This window comes from Chroicocephalus ridibundus, chromosome 2, assembly GCF_963924245.1.
Source record: "Chroicocephalus ridibundus chromosome 2, bChrRid1.1, whole genome shotgun sequence".
NCBI classification, from domain to species: Eukaryota; Metazoa; Chordata; class Aves; order Charadriiformes; family Laridae; genus Chroicocephalus; species Chroicocephalus ridibundus.
The window spans coordinates 16,388,730-16,407,049 of record NC_086285.1 but is presented as its reverse complement, the minus strand read 5'-3'; the positions used below and the strand labels follow the sequence as shown (position 1 = coordinate 16,407,049).

General features: G+C 37.4%; 1 protein-coding gene across 2 annotated transcripts in view; it reads right to left on the bottom strand.

Annotated features, from left to right (window-relative positions):
* Positions 1–18,320, bottom strand: part of ITGB1 (integrin subunit beta 1) — a 44,057-nt gene that overhangs the window by 5,056 nt on the left and 20,681 nt on the right. Inside the window, exons 4-16 of one of the 2 annotated variants that reach the window (XM_063324493.1) lie at positions 16,912–17,134; positions 16,007–16,177; positions 15,452–15,690; positions 13,964–14,119; positions 12,884–12,979; positions 11,880–11,969; positions 10,996–11,136; positions 10,665–10,867; positions 8,432–8,670; positions 6,709–6,931; positions 5,237–5,469; positions 3,103–3,269; positions 2,163–2,243 (exon numbers count right to left, since the gene is read on the bottom strand). In XM_063324493.1, the coding sequence (XP_063180563.1) occupies positions 2,169–2,243; positions 3,103–3,269; positions 5,237–5,469; positions 6,709–6,931; positions 8,432–8,670; positions 10,665–10,867; positions 10,996–11,136; positions 11,880–11,969; positions 12,884–12,979; positions 13,964–14,119; positions 15,452–15,690; positions 16,007–16,177; positions 16,912–17,134 (2,256 nt within the window). In that variant the 3' untranslated portion in view covers positions 2,163–2,168. The remainder of the gene's footprint in view (positions 1–2,162; positions 2,244–3,102; positions 3,270–5,236; positions 5,470–6,708; positions 6,932–8,431; positions 8,671–10,664; positions 10,868–10,995; positions 11,137–11,879; positions 11,970–12,883; positions 12,980–13,963; positions 14,120–15,451; positions 15,691–16,006; positions 16,178–16,911; positions 17,135–18,320) is intronic. The other variant, XM_063324494.1, reaches the window with a different exon arrangement.

Genomic DNA, 18,320 nt, shown 5'->3' with positions numbered 1-18,320 from the left:
GCAGTTCACTCGCTGCAGTAGCCAAGCCCACGTGTGCGCGTGACCACTGCTGAAAAGAGGCAAGGGTCACACAAACGGCACACAGTTTTATTGCATAGGTATACACCTGGAGGGAACCCACTGCAGCGGAATTTTCTTGTAACAGGATTTCAGATGACTTTCTTGCCTTGGCAATACAAGACAACTCTTTCTTCACCTAAATGAAAGGTTACTTCAACAATGAAAAGACTCAGGAAAAGCTTAGTTACAAGGGAAAGCAGGATTTTCTTATTTTACTTCCTGTGGGTCATCTATTCTGCCAATACTGATCTCCTCCTTTTAGGTGGCCAATAAAGGTAAACCCACCTCCCCCTCTTCCCAAAGTTCTGATATTTGTATGAATACCAAAAATGGTACGGTCACGTTTAAAAAAAACCACACTCTCTCATATTTTTAATCTTCGCCGTGCATGAAACAAAGAGGCAGAAGTCAATCCCTCCATTTACAGAAGAGGAAAACTTTCTGCAAGAAGTACATTTTGAGGAGAAATGGCAGCACTGAGGACATTAGGTCCTGAAAGAGTCATGGAGTAGAGACGAGAAGACAGAATGGAAGTTACACACCATATGGTTTGTTAGATGCTTGTCCTGCATGCAACAGAAAGTACACAAGTAATAGCAGAAGGGAAGGTAGCAGAGACTTAACCAGATGTGACATGTTAGAAAGGAAGAAAAAAAATCCCATTTCCTCCCCAGAATAACCGACTCTGAGAAGAAAAATGGGAAGGAGGTGAATGTGGTTGGTGTGGCAAGCAAAACAAACGTTTTTACAATCAATTTTGGACACACTGGAAAGTGAAATGATTGCAAAGAGAAAAGGAAAGTATATTTCATCAAGGAAGGGCTCAGAATGCTAGACAAATTATTTGAAAATGTTGTGACAGTGAGGACACATAAGAGCTTAAATACTCTTAATTCCTGCTTTCTCCCCTCGTTTTTCCTTTACAAAAATCTTTTGAGCACAAATCTGAAAAAGGGAGGCAGCAGACAGAATAACATTATAGATACAGATCCTTCCTTTCCACTGGCTCCTGAAAAAAGTCCTTGGATATTTAAAGGGACGTGCTGCCTTCCGACTTCTTGATTCCGCTCCCTCTAATCTGATCTCTCTACTTATCTCTCAATGCTCTTCTGACATCCATTCCCCATCTCATCCTCCCTTTTCCACTCCTTCCCCAGCAGCTGAGGATCCCAGGGAAGGAGGAGAACACCTAAAACATTCAAAAAAGTGCAACCTCAAAGTCTACAGAAGATACCCATCGCTTCTGGTTTACTGACTTGGTCTTCTGGACGCTACTGTTACTAAAGTCAGCATTTCCAAATAGAAATGAGGTGTTCAGGCGGAGTTTTGGAGAGACTAAGAAACCAGGGAAAAATGCACCTGGAGGGGACAAGAACACTTCCTCCTCTCTTAGTAATGTTTTTTTCTATGGAGACCCCTAGGCTGGCTGGGCTACAAGGACCGTGATATTGCCAGTTCCAATAGGAATGGGGATGAAAAAAATCAAGATGCATATTTAACTATCAAATCAGTAGAGTATATGCATTTCACACTTTAAATGCAAGCTAGTTCTATACTAGGTTAATAAACCAAAGCAGTTAAAAAAATAATATCTGTAAGGCTACTCTGAACGTTCCCAGTTATTCTAATAAAAACAGTGATATTTATAGGCTGGGATATCGGAGGAATATCTAAACTAGCTTTGCAAACATATCAACTTTAAGCAAACTGACTGCTGATTTGAGGAAACAGAAGACAAACCCTCCCCTGAACACTGTGTCTCTCCACAATCCAAAGAGCTTTTTCAATCCTAACAGCTGTTCTATTATATATACACACACTTATCCCCCCTCCTGCTCTGCTTCCCCCCCCCACCTCCAATTTTAAAAAAAATCACTTGTTTAATAGTCTAAGCCAGTACCAGTGGTATTAGTAAGCAAGCAATCTTGCTGTCAAAACAAGTTAAAAATTTTCAAGCTGCATTCTTTAAAACACCAGAATCAAAGCAGCACTAGAGAAACTAGGCAAGACTCAAACTGTGATTAACTGACTGTGACACACAGTGAGTTTGAAGTGACATGCAAAGGAGAAAAAAAAGGAAGAAAATGAAAGAAGATACAAACTGAGACTTAGAGACCAGCTTTACGTCCATAGTTTGGATTCTTGAAATTGTTAATAGGGCTCTTGTATATTGGATTTTCTTGCTGAAGTAAAAGAAATGGTCAATGGCGAATAATTCAACAGGAGAAAAAAAAAAAGAGTAACATTCTCAACTATCACTGAAAAAATCATGCTATATGTAAAGAGAAGTGTTAGTAATACTTTTTCCAGCGTAGAATTAATTAATTTGCTTAACTGAAACCAAAAGCCTTCTTAGGAGATTTTTTTAAAAATTATTCTCTCATCAAGCATACATTGGTCTTGACTTCTACAGAAGTATAGCGAAGGGTTTTTGATTAGCAGATTCCTAAAATTTCCCAGAGGCAGTGACCCTATGGCCTATGCAAGCCTATAGACCATAGCCTTGTTTTTCTGGTGACAAGGGGTTGGGAAGATTCCAACAAACCAGAACCAGCCCTCATTTTGTGACCAGTTATTGAAATCTCCCAACTAAACCGGTATGAATATTTGCAAGATCTCTTTCACAAGTGTAAAGTTTTCTTCTTCATTTTATACAAAAGTGACTCTCATCTTCTATTAAACATTTAATAATGTGCTGTAAAGTGTGGCAGAACTGCGAAGCTGAACTATTCTGTCACCATCACATTTTCTCTCTGAAATTTTATTTCAACTGAAGTTACTAGCTTTTCTAACCCAAGAGAAGAGAACTCTCTTCTCGAAATAGAGTTGGGTTTTCTGGTTGTTTTCCTTTTGTTTGTTTGTTTTTTTACTAGTGGTAACACATAACATGTTTTAAAGTCAGCTTAAAATAAAGATCTTTCTGTTCCTCCGTAGGCCAAAAAGCAGGAATAAAATCTGAAATATTCAAGGCACGTGAACAAAAGTTTTGTATTCTTCCTCAACTACTATAGTTTCTAAACAGATAAAAGCCTCCTGACTTACCGTATCCCACTTGGCGTTCATCTTCTCCTTTTCAAATTTAGCAAATTCTCTTCTGTCATGAATGATCATTAGTAGTTTCCAAATCAATAATAATGCAAGTCCAATAAGAACAATTCCAGCAACCACACCAGCTACAATGGGAATGATGTCAGGGCCGCTGGGGCATTCTAGGGAACAAAGCAAGAGAAGCATGATTTTACAAAATGCTAAAGGTAATGCATATCCAGATGCTTTTAAAATTTTATTTTGTAGGGAAGCCAGTATTTTGAATATCGGAGATATGCCAATACTATTTTCCCTTCAAATAATGGAAGTTTTGGAATGTGTACATCCTGTAACATTCCATCTTACTTTTATCCTTCTAATTTGTGTTTAATCTTAGCCATAGAACAATTTGCGTTCTGATGATGAAGTCTACACACTGCTAACCCCTTAAGCTACTCATCTAGAGTATTGGAGTAGAATAACTAGCAAATTTTATTTTAAACACGCAAGAGCTCCAAGTCAAAGCTGATGCCGGAGGGATAAACCGACTGGAGTACAAATAGAGATTAGCAAAACAGCCCCCGCATACTCTTATCAACAGCGTTACAGAAAAAGGGTGTTCCTCATTTTACCTCAGATGGCTGTTATTGTTAGGAGCTAATATATAGAGATAAGTAACGATTCTGCTTCTGAGACTGATTTTTTTATTAGGGTATTTCCTCATCTTGGGAATTGATCTCTGCTGGAATAAATTTTTTTTTTAAAAAGCACATCTTTGGATAAAAATATCATGTACTTTCAAAATAAGTGAAATACATGTTTGAAAAGAGTAATACAGATGCAAAATGATTTAAGGTGACTGACATAGAACTAATAAACCCCCCAAATAAAACCCAACTCTTCTATTAATATAAAATTCTCAATAATCACAAATGGAACAAGGGCTTTTGCAGAGCTCAATGCACAGACTGACGGAGTCAGAAGCAAATAAATGCAACTCCTGTGCTGTAAATAGGAACATTGCTTCCCCCCAGCTGCAGACTCCTCATCCTGTAGCTGCCTCTGCAGGAGCGAGGGAAATAGGAAGGAACATGACAGGAATTCCTTGGGAACCAGTAAGGAACAAGTGTCTGCTCCACTGAGTACAGCTCTACTGAACAGAGCTTGTTCCTGTGGCACTTGTACGGCACAAAATTTAAGGTGCCTCCTGGTGCATGGGAGGCTCAATTCAGCTCTTAACTAAGACAACAGAAGTTTATCCACGAAGAGAAGGTCAGACCCCAAAAAGTGTAGGGCATGTGTTGACTTGTCCTAAAGGAAGATGGGGCTCAAGGTCCTCCTCTATACTTTGGACTACATTTTTAGAGAATTTAAAACATTCTGAATGGAAGTGCTATTTATTTTTAAGGGCCACTAACCACTGGTCCGTGTTAAGTGATGATCACCCAAAATGATCAATTCTGTAAGTTCCTTGAGCAGAATACAGAACTAAACTTTCCAACACACAAGTAAAGTGTGTATTTTGTTCAGGCTTATAAAAATCCGCAGACCACACACTGCTAGTGTGCAAAACCAGAATTTTTGCACTGTTAGATGCAACATCCAGTGTTGTGATGTGATCCCTGCTTGAAATTACTTAAGCAGTTTGCAGCACAGTACACAATTTTGTGGGTTTTTTTTTTGTGCGTGACTGGTCCCATATTATTCAAAAAAGGAAAAAAAAAGAACCCCAAACCAACAAACTCCCACAGACACCATTGTTTCTAACCTGTAGCAGAAGTCCAGCCAAAAAAAGTTATCAAAATTTAGATCTCTAGGACTTGCTACAGGACAGGTAAAACAAGTCAAAGTATGTCAAGTGGAAACATGAAATGCTTTAATAAATATGCTTATCTGATTGAATTTTTGTTTTTAAAAAACGAAACCTATTTCTGTCAGCCTAAAGGTTTGAAAAAACTAGATCTAGAGAGACTTTATGTTTTTCTAAAGCCACTCGATTTCCAGACATCCACAACTCTCACTCAAGGGAATAAGCACCGATTCCCAAATGCACCTAACTCAGGCAAATCAATCATAGCTACTTCGTAGTACACGACAACTGCACAAATTAACAAAGACAAAAGCAGAGTAGGGAACGTCGTGTCCATACCTGGGGTTTCTACCACGTGGACATTGGCTTCACCGTTTGAGTTGACAGAATATGTGAAGTAGAACCAGCAGTCGTCAACATCCTTCTCTTTGCAATGAGACAACGGATCGGGCTGTCCAGGCTGCGGCAATTTGTCTCGACTTTCTACCCGTGTCATGTTGAAATGCATACATTCCTGAGAACACGTTTCCTTCTTTTCTCCCTTATCGAAAGCTCTGCATTGAACGCAGTCCCTGTGGAAGTACAAATCAGAAGCAATGCTTTTTAATATGTTCATGAGAGATTTCTAGCATTGAATCTAAAGAAACAAAGGAGAAAATATGGAAAAAACCCCAACAAAACCAACCCTTTTGCTGTAACGGCCAGGAAAAATAAAGCAAGACAGAGCTTTTTACCAGTCAGAACATTTATATACCTTATGATTAACAAAAGCCCCCTTTAATACTTTCTCCCCGGATGACCCACAAGCTTCAAGGACAGAAAAAAAAACCACCAAACAAGCAACAACCCCAACCTAAATCTCCAGAAGGAAATAAGGCTAAAACTTTTTCAACCCCTCCTCCTGGAAAACAAATACTCTCAGAGAAGGTAGTGTAGGAACAGAATATTTTCAGTGAAACAGCATCTGAGACACAGACAGGTTAAAAAGAACAAACTGACTGCCAAGCTGTACAGTAGGGTATCACTCTGAATAACTCACTGACAAAGGAGACTGAGCAGGACTTTTATACTAAAAAGACTGTGCTGAGAGAAAACCTTAGAGTCAGCTGCACAAAGCCATGAATCAGCCCCACACTAATCATAAACTTATTTCAAAGTTTCCACACAGAAAATGCTTGTTTTCCAAAAACCTGGATTTCCAAAGGCAGGGATAAATATTTCACTAGTCCATAAAAATCTAGGTTTAATTTTCAACTGTTAGGATAGTTTGATTTTTTCAACTGCGTTTCAGATAAGAATTTTAAGCAAAAAGCTTAGCTGAAGTTTTAACTATTCTGGAAATTGCACAGCATACGTATGCTTTGTTACATTAATTTCAAAAGAGCAAGATGATGGGACTTTACAGCCTGTCACATTACAGACCTACATTCCCTCCAGCTCTGCAGAAGGCTGGCTGTCGATAATCATACACAAAGTAAGGAAAAGCTGTGACCTGCTCAAGTCAATCTGAATGGTTAAAACTGATTTAACATAACGTACACATTTCTATGCTGAAAAAGAAATGTCAGGGAAAGAATTTAAGAAATAATTAGCCTACCTGGAAGCAAAATACTGCATTAATAATGTTTTGTTTGTAATTATTGATTTGCACCCAACAACTTTTCCTGTCTAAAGGGATGATGTGATATGATGTCCCTACATTTCAGCGTAGAATAAAGCAGTATCAAAAGCCTAATTTTAAAAATTCTGCACATGTAAATATCACAAACTCCAATACACAGAAGCTGTGACTTGGTTTTCTAGGTACGTACTTGTGCTCTGCACAGACACCAAGGCAAGTCTGACACATTTCGCATGTGGGGCCTTGGAATTTGGGATCTGTACAGTTACAGGTCCCACATTCGCAGGTTCCTCTTCCATTGCAAATCTGCCCATTAGATGCCATACACGGCGAAGTATCCAAAGAACAATCGCACGCACTGCCAGTGAAGTTGGGGAAACACTCGCACACTCTGCATTTGCAGATCCCGTTTCCTGCACATTGAAAAGATATTACAGTGAAATGAAGTCTAATACAAAACATAAAATTTGTGACAGTAAGAAATAAATGTTCACCATCTCAGGATAAACACAGGGAAAAGAAAACTCTGGTGGTGAGATAATGATGACACTGATGAATTACGAGCTACAAAATAAATTTAATCTCCTTGGAAAACTACTTACAGGTGTTTCTCCCCTTTTCCTATTCTCCTACATTTGCATTTCCTTTCATAAGCAAAATAATAAGACTAGGGAAAGCTGATGAAGCACGGTATAACATGATGGCCATCTCTGCTGAGTGGAGAGCGTTACAGCAATGCTTCAGTTCACAATTGTATATGTATGCAGATGCACTACGGCTTTCTTATCTATCACTATCAAAGTTTATAAAGGAAGACCTGAAGAGATGAGGAATGCGCTAACTTAGACTTCACCGCACAGAAAAATGAAACACTTTTGGTTTCCTGCAACACCACCATTCAAGCTGCTGTACTTCTGACCTCATCCACCCCACCGAACTTCATGCTCCTTACATTCCCTACACCGGAAATAAGGACACCTGTATCTCCAGAAGGGTGATTTGGATGAAATGGAAAGATTCTTGGCTACATACCTCCTTCTCTATTGAGAATAAAGTGTTCAGGTCAATACTTCTCTGTCACCATATTTATTTTGGAACACCACCACCACTGCTCCTATCCTTTGTGGAGCTGGCAAGCAATAGTGCATTCTGAGCAAATCAGAGGAGGTATTCTCATAATTCAGTTTAACCTCAGTGGCTTCTTTGTTTTATTTTTGTATCACAGTCAAAATTGAGGTAGTAGTTACACTCCTACCAGGTACTTCCATGTGCAAGGGAAGCTCAGGGAAATTATAGAACAAAAATACATGCAGTGAAATAATTTAGACACTGGCTGCTGGAGTAGTTTCTAAACTGATTTTGATTTTGGGAATTAACTGCCATCAGAGTCTTGTTTCAAGCACTTAAGGTGATTTTCTGGATTTCTTGCATGTTCTCATCTTCACTTACCTTTCAGAATAGTCTCATGATAGCATCTCACTGGTATCTTGTCAAGCACCGAGTCAAACACTCACTATTACAAGTAAGCTGAGGTCATTATCTCTTTTTATTGACGCAGTGGTTACACTGAGCCAGTATAACATTACAATCTCGGGCCAGTTGTCTCAGCATTGTTTACTATAATACCTGGGGGGAATTCTGTAATAAACAGCAGAAGTCAAGTTCACTTTACATCCTTCTTAGAGCTGTGATTCAAGGAAGGTGTAATGTGTATTAACACACTATATGTTTGTGATCAGAGAGCTATTTTATTAATAGACTTTTTCAATCACTATATTTGTGGATATTTTCATCTCTGTTATGAAGTAGCTATGATCTATAAGCTAAGTATCACTACTCTGCAGGGCAGAGCTGACAGATTTGTAAACTGCTGGCCAGTTTTGCCTGCGGAAAGCTCTGAAGTAGTTTCTCACCTCCACAAATCAAACCATTTGATCGATCACAGTTGAAGTTATCACATTCACAGTATTTGCCGGAATACACTTCATTGGTGTTTTCTCTTTTCTTGCATACACATTGTCCACAAATGCACTCTCCATTGTTACTGCATATTTCTGTACTGTTCTCCCTCCTGCAGTACGCATCCATATCCTCACTATTTACTTCATCTGTACTACATTCACATAGTCTTCCAATACGTCCTTCATTACACCTGCAAGGGAAAAACACAACTGAAGATATAAAGTTTAAACTCACACAATAAAAACACTGCAAAAATAGCACAAAGAAAAGGAGCAAAAGCGACTATTCTCTCAAGGAATATTCTGAGTTAAACTTCAAATGAGATTTCCAGCTGACATCTACGTAGCCATTCTTGAAGCTGCCAGAGCAAACTTTTTTGACTTTTGCCAGAGCAAAACCTAAGTTGTTCCTATGACGATTACTCGTTCCAGGCGAGAAACTGTCACCACCTCTAACTAAATTGCCACATAACCACTATTAATCCCTCTCTCACGTGACAGAACAGTAATTATTTTTAAGTGACAGTGACTGTTCACTGTAGCTGCTGTCATCTTTCAATGAAAAGATTTCCCATGAACAGCAATTAGGCAGGAAAGCAGATGATCTTCAGAGCTGCTGAGCTGAAATCTTCAGGAATCAGCACTTCTCATTTTCAAGGCTAAAGTATTGATGAACAAATGGAGTTTGCTCTTGTTCGCAGCAACGACTGACAAACTGTTGTGGGGCATCAGTCAGAGACAACGGTTCCATCAGGAAACTGATATTGTTGCAAAAGCAAAAGGCTGTTCTTATCCACGGGTCTGTTCTCCATGTGATATCATGGGGTCACCAATGATAGCAATACCAAATTCAAGACGTCTTTCTACACAAAACTGGGAAAAATCCGTTCTCCTTATATAAAGGGAACATCATAAACTGACTCCAAAATGGAGCGACGGACCATAAATACTGGATCCAAAGTGGCTTAATTCCTCAATTTACAGAATACTAAGCAGTTAGGCCATACCTCAGTCTTTCGAACACCCCATTAACCACCAACAACTGCACCAGGCAGATGTTAGTCACTCCTACTCCAAAAGTCCTCTAAGAGCGAAGTCAGTATCTTCTGTTTTATTTTTTATAAGTCACATATTAAACCATAAGGAATGAGAATTCTACATTTTATTTCAGTTACAGTTCACTGAGCGGGAACCAATATTGTTTTCCAAAGTCCTGAATCTTGTTTTCCTAGAGAAGATCTTAATTCCTCTGCTCTTACCACTCTTGTCTCAAGGGTTTCCAAGAGGAAATGGTTTTCATTTTTGCTGTAGGTTTCTTGAATCTTCTGAAACCTTAACTTACTAGATTGATCTTCAACCAGACTCCACTAACACTCTAGGATTTTCCTCTGGATTCATTGTGTGCAATTCCAGAAAGTCCAGTATCATTTTACTTAATTTTCGAATGTGTAATAAGGAATACAGGTGTAATCTAATCCCTGTGCTGCACAATAACGGACATTTCAAAGGCGTAAGTACACAAAAAATTATATGTATTCCGAAAGATTTATAGATTAGAAAATCTATAGATTAGAAGAAGCATTGTAACAAGATGCCAGAAAGTTAGAATTAAAGCAGGAAGAAGAGACTACGATGTCATCCAAAATAAAAGGTGGTTTTTTTAATGACTTTTTACTCTTTCCTGCTATGAAACAATTGGTTCCAACCTGGGTAGGAGCTCCTACCAGAACACTAGAAAGCCTTTTATTTTCTGTAAATCAACAGACCTTAAATTGGAAGGATACAGTTAGATGAGTATGAACACTTGCAAAAACATCAAAGTAATACCATTCATTTTGTCCCATAAATCCATAGTTTTGCCGTATTACATGGACCTCAAAATTAAATGAAGAAACATAAAAAGCAGTAAGACTTATATGCTCTAAAGGATTGACTCAAGGCCAAATTTGAATTCTGACTTGCACAATAGTGTCAATCTAACGATCAATACTATGAATTCCAGCATAGGGATTATTTGCAGAAATAAGGCAATCTGTCAAAATATCCTAAAATAAATAGGTCTGTAACAGTAATTCTTGTCCTTTCACTGAAAAAATAGTAAACCCAAGAAAACCCTAATTAAGGAAACAAAGGTCTTACTCATATTTCTCTTTTGCAAAAATAAACAAAATGTCTTTTTATTTACCTGCATGCACCACATTCAAATGTTCCATTTCCTTCGTGGCAGGCTGGACTATTAGGTTCTCCTTCACCTTGACACTGACATTCACAGATGAACTGGAGATTAATTTCTACTTCTTCAGTGAAGCCCAGTGGTTTAATTTTAATTGTTTCATTTTGTCCTTTCTTTGGACATTCATTAGCTGTTACGTTAATCTCAAATCTAACCTGAAAAGAAAAATAAATGGAGTCCACGTTACTAAAAAGAGTTTTGTCTGTATTATAAAAAAATACTGAGTGTTGGACATTTTAAGTGAATTTTACATTTGATCAGGAGCAGATGTACTGTAAGGTACCTCATCTCCGATTGAAATGTTAGAACATTTCCTTCCATCTTCTTGTGTGTCATTCACTCCATTCTTGCAGAAGGACTTATAACTGATTGTCACTCCTTTTGGTAGCTTAGTGTTTTCCAGGATAACCTCTGAAGAAAGGGACTAAAACAACAGTTGTTAGCCAAACTTTGAGTTGAGTCGCATAAGCATTTTTCTGAAGAAAAGATATTATGCAACTATACACAGTCTAAGCACCAATCCCATGGGCACACTGGAACTATTTAAGTTCCAATATATCAAGAAACACCAGCCCAGGGCTGCCCATAGTCATGCTGTGGTGACCCCATCTCATGGCTGAAAACCCTGCGACACAGGGTGAGGGCATGTCTCTACGGACTTTGGAGGCACTTGTTTGCCCCATGTACTCCAAAGGAGAAGTGGGGCTTATTAACACAACACAGCTATGAAGAAAATATTTTGGGGCAAATCCCCTGAGGTCCCTGAAGTTGGTGTAGACATTTTCTTTGGGGTCAAGAGGTTGCAAAATGGGCCTTTTCTCGTCCACACAGAAAGAAGGCAAGAACTGAAGGTGCTGAAGAAACAGCAGGGTTTTGGTTGTGGGGTTTATTTTTTTAAAGGGAAAACACGGATGATATCTTTTCTCTGTAGCGTTGTTTTAAGTGGCTTTACGAGTACATCTTTCTAGTCATCTAATCTCTTATTGCCAGTGTCTGTATGTGTAATGTGGTTTTACTGCAACGGCAGTATACTTCTAGTTTGGCGTACTGACTTCCTATTTTGTAGAAAAAAAAAAATAAAATCCACCTTGGAGTATCTGCCTGAAAAAATCATAACAACTTCAAAGCAAGAAAAATAAATAAAATCCAAATAAAATCTGAACTTACATTGTATGCATCAACGATCAACTGAATCACATTGCTGGAGTTTGAAGACAACGTTCCCACTGCTGATTTTGGTATCAGATTTTTCAATTCCTTTCAATATTTACAAAAGTAAAAGGAAAATTACAGTCTTACTAACAAACAAAGTATAACTTGTACTATAAATATCTGTATGGTGATATAATGCTTTAGTGGATTAACTACTCAAGATCAAGCACTTCAAAAAAACAAGGCTGAAGTGCTGCCAGGGATATTCATGATTTTTGAGGTTATACACAGGACTACTAGTATAAACAAATATCCAGTTTTTTCTTTTCCTCTGCATTTTCATGTTAAATTTGGTAATAGAATACTAAGACCTTCTCTTGCACAAGGTGACCACATACAATATATCTTCAAGACCTTAAAGAAGCAGCACCACACTCCTAGTGCATTAAAAACAGGCAGATAGAAGAGATTTCCAATGAAAAAGAAAAAAAGCTACAATTTGAGTATTGCTAAAAAAAGAAAAATACCTTGTTAGGTTAAAATGAGGAAAATATGCATCTTCTTTACACAGTCATTTCCTATTTCACAATCACATCCAGCAGTTAAGTTTAAACATCAGGAATATAAACAGACCACAAAGGCCAAAATATGCTCTTTTATAAGTGTGTTTCTTGATTCAGTGTCCACACCCCCCACAGCTATTTAGCTGTAAAAATGTTCGTAAGAAGTAGCACTGGAAATATATTCTCCACTCCCTCCTACCTATAAAGAGGGGCGAGGAGGAGGGGCACTTTCTCCTTGGAAATTACACACGCACTCAGTATCCATTTGAACAAGTGAAAAAAGTCTTAATAATAAAAATGTGACTAGCAAAATATAACTTCCACAATCACTTACTTCCATACTCATTTTAATTTCAAATCAAGCAATGTTAAGGGTTTCAAAACAAATCTGAGTCAATCTTTGTGTCTGAGGGGAAAAAAGTAGAGAGATCAGAAATATGCGTTATTTATCTTTACCTTATAAACTGCCTGAAATTCTTCAGTAACAGCAAAGATTGTCTGAATGTTGTTCTCACTGAGCTTCTGTACCAGATGAGCAATAGAGGGATAATCCTATAAAAATCAAGCATAAAATGGAATTCAAATTTGGGACACATACTAGAAAACAATCAGAAAGACTTCGGCATCATAAATACAAATCACCTCTAGAAACATAGGTAAGACTTCTAACTAGCAAGCTTACATCACAGTTCTAAATGAAAACAACCTCTGAAAACAAACACATATTGAAGATTCCATACACGCCCCATGAGGGTAGGTGGGTTTTTTTCCACAATAACATTATTGTATTCCCTGCCATTTAAAGTCTCCAGGTTAAATCCCTCATCTCAATGTTGTCAGAAAATTACCTTTGGTAGTTTTCCATGAGACCTACTTATCTCAGTGAAAACCACTACCTTCTGCACTGTTTCATAAAGAAAAGATTAAATAAAACTGAATTTAGTTTAGGTTTTTATTGAGCAATACTCAATTTTAGGAATATATGAACACATAAAATTTGTAAAGCTTATTGTGTTTGCCCCATCCAGTAAATGTTTTTCTTTTCACCTTCTGTCTGATCTACCCATCAATAAACCATGAAGTCAATGTTGTTAAGCATACTTTTAGCATAAATTTTGCATCATAAAGTTTCAAGCAGTATTACAAACCTGACAAGGATCTCTCTATTTTACACTATTATTTAACAGTAGTAAAACACTGCTGAACGCAATGACTAGTGAAATGATAAAATAATGGGACAGATTCACCACAGTTTGCCAGTGGACAGGCAGGATTATTATTAAAAAGGTTAAAATTCAACAACACAAATCATAGTGTGAAAGCTGTCATTTCTCAAAGTTTACCAATCAAGTCTGGATTAATTCTTGCGCATTTGCTTTAGTTAAGCTAAAGTTACTTGATGTAAAACAGAGGTAAATGGGTCAAGTTCAAAAGATCTAGCGATCTGAAACTATACCAGATGACCTAATGAGGTGGGTTGTTTTTGAGCTTAAGCATCACAAAATACTAATTTCTCTAGAAGATGTAAAGACTTACATAATAGTGGCTCATTGTGTATGAATTATTTTCCAGGTGACATTTCCCATCATTTGGTAAAACAATTCCACCAAGTTTACCATCTCCTGCAAAGTGAAATCCAGCATCCGTGGAAAACACTAATAGTCTTGTAACATTTCTCCAACCAATTTGTTCCTTGGGAGACAAACAAAGGGGTTTTTGATATTTTGCACCAATTTATTCTATAGCAATAGCACCAACAGTTGAAGGATAAATACATGAAAAAGTAGACAGACTTAGGAGAAGCCATACTGCAAAAGTGCCACACTGGAAATCATATCATTTACTCAAACTTAAAAGCACGTACATTGAATTAAATGTCTGCTTTAAAACATCTGCTGTAGGACTCTCACCAAAGGCAAGAAACGCTCTTTTTGAGATGTACTTTGGTTTGTTCAGTTCTCAGAGTATCTGAAGAGCAATAGGGTTTTAGACATTGGGCACATCAGTCCCGCTCTTTGATGCCCCCAAGCCCACTTCTATGTCACCACCAGCCCAAGCACAGAGGACATCATCAGTGTGTAGAATGGTGCCGCAATCTTGACTTTAAAGATTACATCTTGCCCAGTGTTAGGCTCTGAAGAATCATTAGGTTTTGCCAATCTAGTCCAGATTTGTACTCAGCACAAAGCTTGCCAGAGGACTGTCCTCTTTTGCTGTACCACGAGCGTTGTGACCCATGACTTCAGGGCCTAATTCTGTAACCCACCCTTTTCTATTTTTTTTCTTAATTTTTCCAGAGTTGAAGCCTCAGTTAATTTAAGGGGAGAAGGCCACAGAAAAAGGTCATATAAATACCAGTTACCAGAAAAAATAAAAAACAACAAAAACCCCAGAAGGCTTATGTTTGACACTGCAGTTATTTAAAATAAGACTCCATATTGTTTCAGAAAGTCCTGACTCTATTGATCAACTGCATAATAATACGGTAACAAAGCACTGAACTTGGATATGACTCTTTTGGGAGTCCATGCTGTGCAAGTGCACAGAATGGTCTGTCAAGACTATGGAAACATCACAGAAAAATGCAGTACCTAGATCAGATCTTCAAACATAAACAAAAATCAGGTTTCCACCTACTTCTGTCTGAGAAGCTAGTAGAAGTTACAATTCACCAAACTATTCTGAAACAACAGCATATAAAGTTTTGAAATTATTTGAGAATAGTTGCTCATTCAGGATTTCATACACTTATGAGCAGAATTTGACTCTTCTTTTACAGCAACCCTTAAAAACATTGTCCTTGGAATGCATTTATCTGCTGTGAACATGACCTTCACATTTCCCAGCTTCATTTGCTCACTAGAGGTCTCTACAAAAGACAAATGCATACGTCCATGCAGTCTGCCCAGTCTGCCTTGTCTTGCTAGCATGAGATGACATGTTCATGATGTCAGCCATCATAAAACACTAAGGCTATATTCAAACAATTTCACCTAATAGTAAAGAAAAACAATACGCACTTACCCCACAAACTGCAACCTGCATTATTGCATCAAATCCACCTTCAGGAGAATCTAAATTCCCAGAAATTTGCTGTTTACCTACAAGTTCATTGAATTTGTTTCCTTCACTAGTAAGGCTGAGCACATTTTTATAGCTAAATGGACTTGTACAGTTCTGGTCACCTGTACAAGGATTTATGAGTTTGGCTGGTGTTGTACTTATATATGGCATCACTGTTTTCTCCACAAAAGAGCCAAAGCCTAAGACAGAACAATAAAAAAAAAAAATAATCTGTAAATTGAAGAATGGAGTTCTCTGATTTATATCACAATACAACAGAATACAAATGTACTACAGCTGAACTGACGTAAGAAATAGCTCTCATACCTGTTCACATTCCACCTTCTCCATCAACACCAAGTACACTTATGTTCCTCAATAGGTTCTATGTATTAGAATATCTGCCATAATACTGCTAATTTTAAAAAATTACTCTTCATCCATAATCACATAAAAAAACAAAGAAACTTGATTTTTATTTTTTTTAATTATTTAGAATAGGCAAATCTTTCTTACCAATTCGAAAGTCTGAAGTTATTTTTCCCATTTCTACCATCAGAGCTGTTCCGAGACTTTTCACATTCTCTAAATCATCTTTCATAGAATAGGAGAGGTCCATAAGATAATAAAGGTCAATGGGGTAGTCTTCAGCTCTCTTGAATTTTAATGAAAATGTTTGGGGTTCCCCTGTTTCAGAGATCAAACAACAAACAGAAGCCATTAAAAATTCACAACTGCACTGACAAGAAAAAAGCCTTTTTAAGGAAATTCTTTGAAATATCGATGGAGGTTTTGAACTCAAGGTGAGCAATCTTTTCCTCCTGTTAATTGAAATGCTTAACATCAAAGAAAATGATGAAAAAAATTTCAAGTAGTATTTCTTTCAGATGTCCAACTTTATACTTCCAAGGTATTTTATTTCCCCATAGAAAATACTAGCCTGCCAAAGTCAAGCCTCTCTGTTGCTGCAGTTTCAAATCTTGATAGTTGCGATAATTTTAACAAGGTTCCTGTAAGACCGAATAGCGTAAGTTTTCCATATCTATTTGCACCTAAGATGACTCAAAAAAATATCAGTGTTTAGTTTTTACAAAACATTGTTTAAATAGGTTTATAAAAGGAAAATCAGTTCTGAACAGAGTATTTCAAGGTACTTTGTATCCAATACGGGCTGAGAAAAGGCAGCGAGATAAAGGCAAGTTACTGTTTGTTGCAATTGTAAGTCCAAACCCTGAGTTTTGCCAACAGAAGCATGTCATCTCACTCTGATGTCGAAGGATTTGGAGCATCTAAACCCGGGGCTGACCTGAACGGCTCTGCTGCTATCATTCAGGTTACCTGAACAATAGTAGTTCCTGCAACAAAATGGTTACACATTCAAAACAAAAAAAAGCAGATGTAAAGAATGAAACTGTCCTTACCGACTCTTAGTTTCAGTACTAATTTTTGCGGCTGGATCTGTGTAATGGCCTCTGGTTTCAGCTTCTCTGCAGCACCTTTCTTACGATTCGTTACTTCTCTATTTTCAAGCACCTGTTTGCTACCTCTGGGATTCTCTATATCTTCCATAGGACAGCCTTTACTCTTTAGTGCTGCCAAGTCATCACATCGGGCAGATGTTGGTTCTCCTTCTTGCAAAAAGTCCTAGAAAACACAGGCAAGAGAGTCGCAAGTTTACAGCTATCTGCAATTTGTTATACTCTTCCCACAATAACTTCATCTTTTTCTTCTTTTTTTTTTTTTTTTAAAGTTCAGTAATAAAACACACAATCCTGAAGTATGTTAAATTGTACTAAATAAATCAGTGACCACTTTTTAGTCCAGGAGTTTGCATCTACTTAAATAATCTGTGTATACGATGTAAGAAAGATGAAAGAAAAAAATTCCTAATGTCACCTCTGACAGAAGCAGGACACCCTTTTAAATCGGCTACTCTAAAAGTGACAGCAGATGGAAAAAGCTCTCATCTTCATGTTGCTGCCAATAACATGAGCCTATTTGTACAGCCTACTTGGCAACTACCTTCCCTTTTAACTTTTTTTTTTTTTTCCCTTTTTTTTTTTTTGGAAAGGCTTTAATTAAAGATTATGTAAGTGTACCCTGGTACTCCACAGCAAAATAATGGCAATATGCTGACAGAGCAGGGGAAAGACAGATGACAACTCTTATTTTGGGAAAATTCAATTCCAAAAGTAAGATCCATAAGCAAAACCAATAGGTAACTTTGTTCTGAAAAACAAATTACCATTACCTCTAACCTAAAAGAAGCTCTACCCTCAAATATGAATAAATAAGGTTTCCAACTGAGAAATTTTGCAATTCTGATCCCTACCCAAAAATATGCATATAAATAAATCTATCTTAAAACTTGTCCATTCTTGATGACTAGAACCTACAATGACTCTGACAGCTCAAGACCAAATTTTAAAGTCTGTTTAATTAAGTGTTTAAAGTTTACAAGCTGGTTTGGGGGATAGCACGTATGTACTATACGGAAATAAATATGCATTATCATCTTCTAGCAAGAAACAGGAAAATTTCCCAGTTTTCATTAACAAACCAAAGAAGAGCTGTAGCAAGCATTTTCTTCTGTTTCTAGCCTGAAGACGACACTTCAGCATACACTGGTTAAGTCACACAATTTAAGATAATCTTACATTTTGTATTTCCTGAATTTAATTTTTAATTACATAAGTACTCTTTTTATGTTTCATATTGAAACAAACAACCCACCCACACAAACCAATCTCCTACCCCACAAATCTACCAACAACAGAAAACCAAAATTTGAACATCTTTCTTTTATAAAAGAAAACCTTCAATCTCTTCC